General features: G+C 49.0%; 1 protein-coding gene across 1 annotated transcript in view; it reads right to left on the bottom strand.

Annotated features, from left to right (window-relative positions):
• Positions 1–1,445: 1,445 nt before the first annotated feature.
• MYCBP (MYC binding protein) overlaps positions 1,446–2,140 on the bottom strand; it is a 10,836-nt gene continuing 10,141 nt past the window's right edge. The window contains exon 5 of the mRNA XM_019512534.1: positions 1,446–1,536. Within this exon, the coding sequence (XP_019368079.1) occupies positions 1,495–1,536 (42 nt within the window). The 3' untranslated portion in view covers positions 1,446–1,494. The remainder of the gene's footprint in view (positions 1,537–2,140) is intronic.

Below are 2,140 nucleotides of genomic sequence, written 5' to 3'. Positions count from 1 at the left end.
CGCGCCGCGCAACGCAGCCTGCCCCCCGCCCACGCCCCGCCCGCGCCCATTGGCTCCGCGCCACCACCGCGAGCTGTCATTGGCTGCGGCGCAGACCAGCAGGGTAGGGGGACTCAGTCAGGTGACTGAGCGCTGTCAGCTGACCCGGGCGGCCGCACGTGACCGGCCACGCTGCACGTGGTCTGGGCTGCGGCTGAAACAGGGGCGGGGCGGGTCTCGTCCGGTCGCGGAGTGTGGTGGCGGCCTCTGCTTGTCCGCACCACCACCGGTTTGTCAGCGGCCAGAGCCAGCCCTCTCACACTGTGTTGAAGGAGCAAGTCCGCCTGCAAGGGGAAACCGCCTTCCCACGCCTTTCTCCTTTTACAGGGGTGGTTGTTTCCCACGGTTTTCTTCTTTCAAAGGAGTGCTTGATTCCCACGTTTTTCCCCTTTAAAAGGAGAGAATCCACATTTTTTTCCACCAATGTTCATTTCCCACATTTTTCTCCTTAAAAGGAGTTTGCATCTCACATTTTTCTCTTTTTAATAGGCAAAAATCCATGTTTTGCCACACATTCATTTCCCCACACTTTTCTCCTTTCAAAGGAGCGTTTGCTTCTCATGTTTTTCCCCTTTAAAAGGAGAGAATCCACATTTTTCCACGAGTGTGTTTCCCACAGTTTTCTCCCTTAAAAGGAGAAAAAAGAATTGTGTTGGTCCATGAGTGTTTGCCACCCACTTCTGGGTCATGACCCAAGGGTTGAGAACTGCTGCTCTAGGCCAACCCCTGCCTCTGAAGTAGGCCTGTCCCCATCCAAACCACCCCAAACAAACCCTCTTCTAAACTAATGGCCACCAACTAGCAGTAGCTCTTGGAGTTGATCAGAGGCTGGGCTGAGGAGCTAAGTGCCCACATGCATGCCTCAGCTCAGCAGGTCAGTCTGTGAAGAAGGGGGCTAGATTGAGGCCCCTGCAGGGAGGGACAGTGATGCAGAGGCAGGAGCAGGGTAAGCTGAGTGGGCCCCAGCCAGCTAGGATTTACCTACTATGGAGGCACACCCCCAAATAATTTTCTCTCTGCCTTGATCTGCACACCCCCCTTCCCGCCCCACAGACTTACCTGCTGGGCAGAGGGAGGGGCATGACAGCACATGGTAAATCTTGGGTTGCTTTTAAATGTCAAAGGTGATCTACTTAAAAAGGTTGGAGGCCACTGTGCTAAACTCTAGACAAGACCACGCTCAGCCCTGAGGCAACACAGCTGTAACGCCCTCACCTCCCACAGGTAAGAGCACTTACGCTGCTCGCTGGATGTGGTGGCAGGGTGACCTGCAGCAGCAGCAGCTGAGCTTGATGCCCCTACTCTAGAGAGAAAAATACCACTTTGTGGCTTGAAGCACAGTGAAACTCCTTCTCCATGTAAGATCACTACATTAAGTTTTTTTTTAAAAAAGTCAAACTACACAGTTCTCATGAAGCCCTTTATTGAGTCCAGTCGTCAACGGTTCCTGTATCCCTATTCACGCTTCTCTTCTTGAGGGGGTTCATACTGCGCCAGCTGTAGGGTGGAAAAGAGGAATTCTGTTAGCTATACCAAAGTCAGTGTTTTCCAGGAGGAGGCACCTAATTATTTTGCAGCACATTTCATTCCACGAAGTCCCATTTAGCACTGTTATTTGTATGCACTTATTTCCAAAGTCCAAAAAAAAAAAAAAAGGGTCCTTCCCTCAAGGCATGAACTTCATACACTGTATTAAAGAAACAAACCTTTAACTGTTTTAAGGTAAGATTTTCAAAAGCATTTATCATGCATTCATATTCCTACATCCCTTCAGATGCTTTTTAAAAGCAGACCAGTTTCTTGCTTTACAGCTTGTCAGGGAAAGAAATCTCAAAAATTGTCCAATAATGGCTGCTGTTTTAGATGACTGTGTATTATGCATTCTTCCATGTTGCTTTGGGATATGCTGTAGTGCAGCAGCTTGACTGCAGTTGTTCAGATAGGGATCAGCATCTCCTGGGATTTTTTCAGGAAGTCATGTTTAAAATACAGAAGTATAGCAGACAGCCAGAGCACTCGATTAGAAATCCATTTTTCGGATTGGCCAGTTAAACAGAGGAACATTCATTGCGAATCAGTACATACACCTCTTACTAGTGAA

The sequence above is a fragment of the Gavialis gangeticus genome, unplaced genomic scaffold, assembly GCF_001723915.1.
Source record: "Gavialis gangeticus isolate Ggan-Ray unplaced genomic scaffold, GavGan_comp1, whole genome shotgun sequence".
Taxonomy (NCBI): domain Eukaryota; kingdom Metazoa; phylum Chordata; order Crocodylia; family Gavialidae; genus Gavialis; species Gavialis gangeticus.
This window is presented reverse-complemented; position numbering and strand designations above follow the sequence as displayed.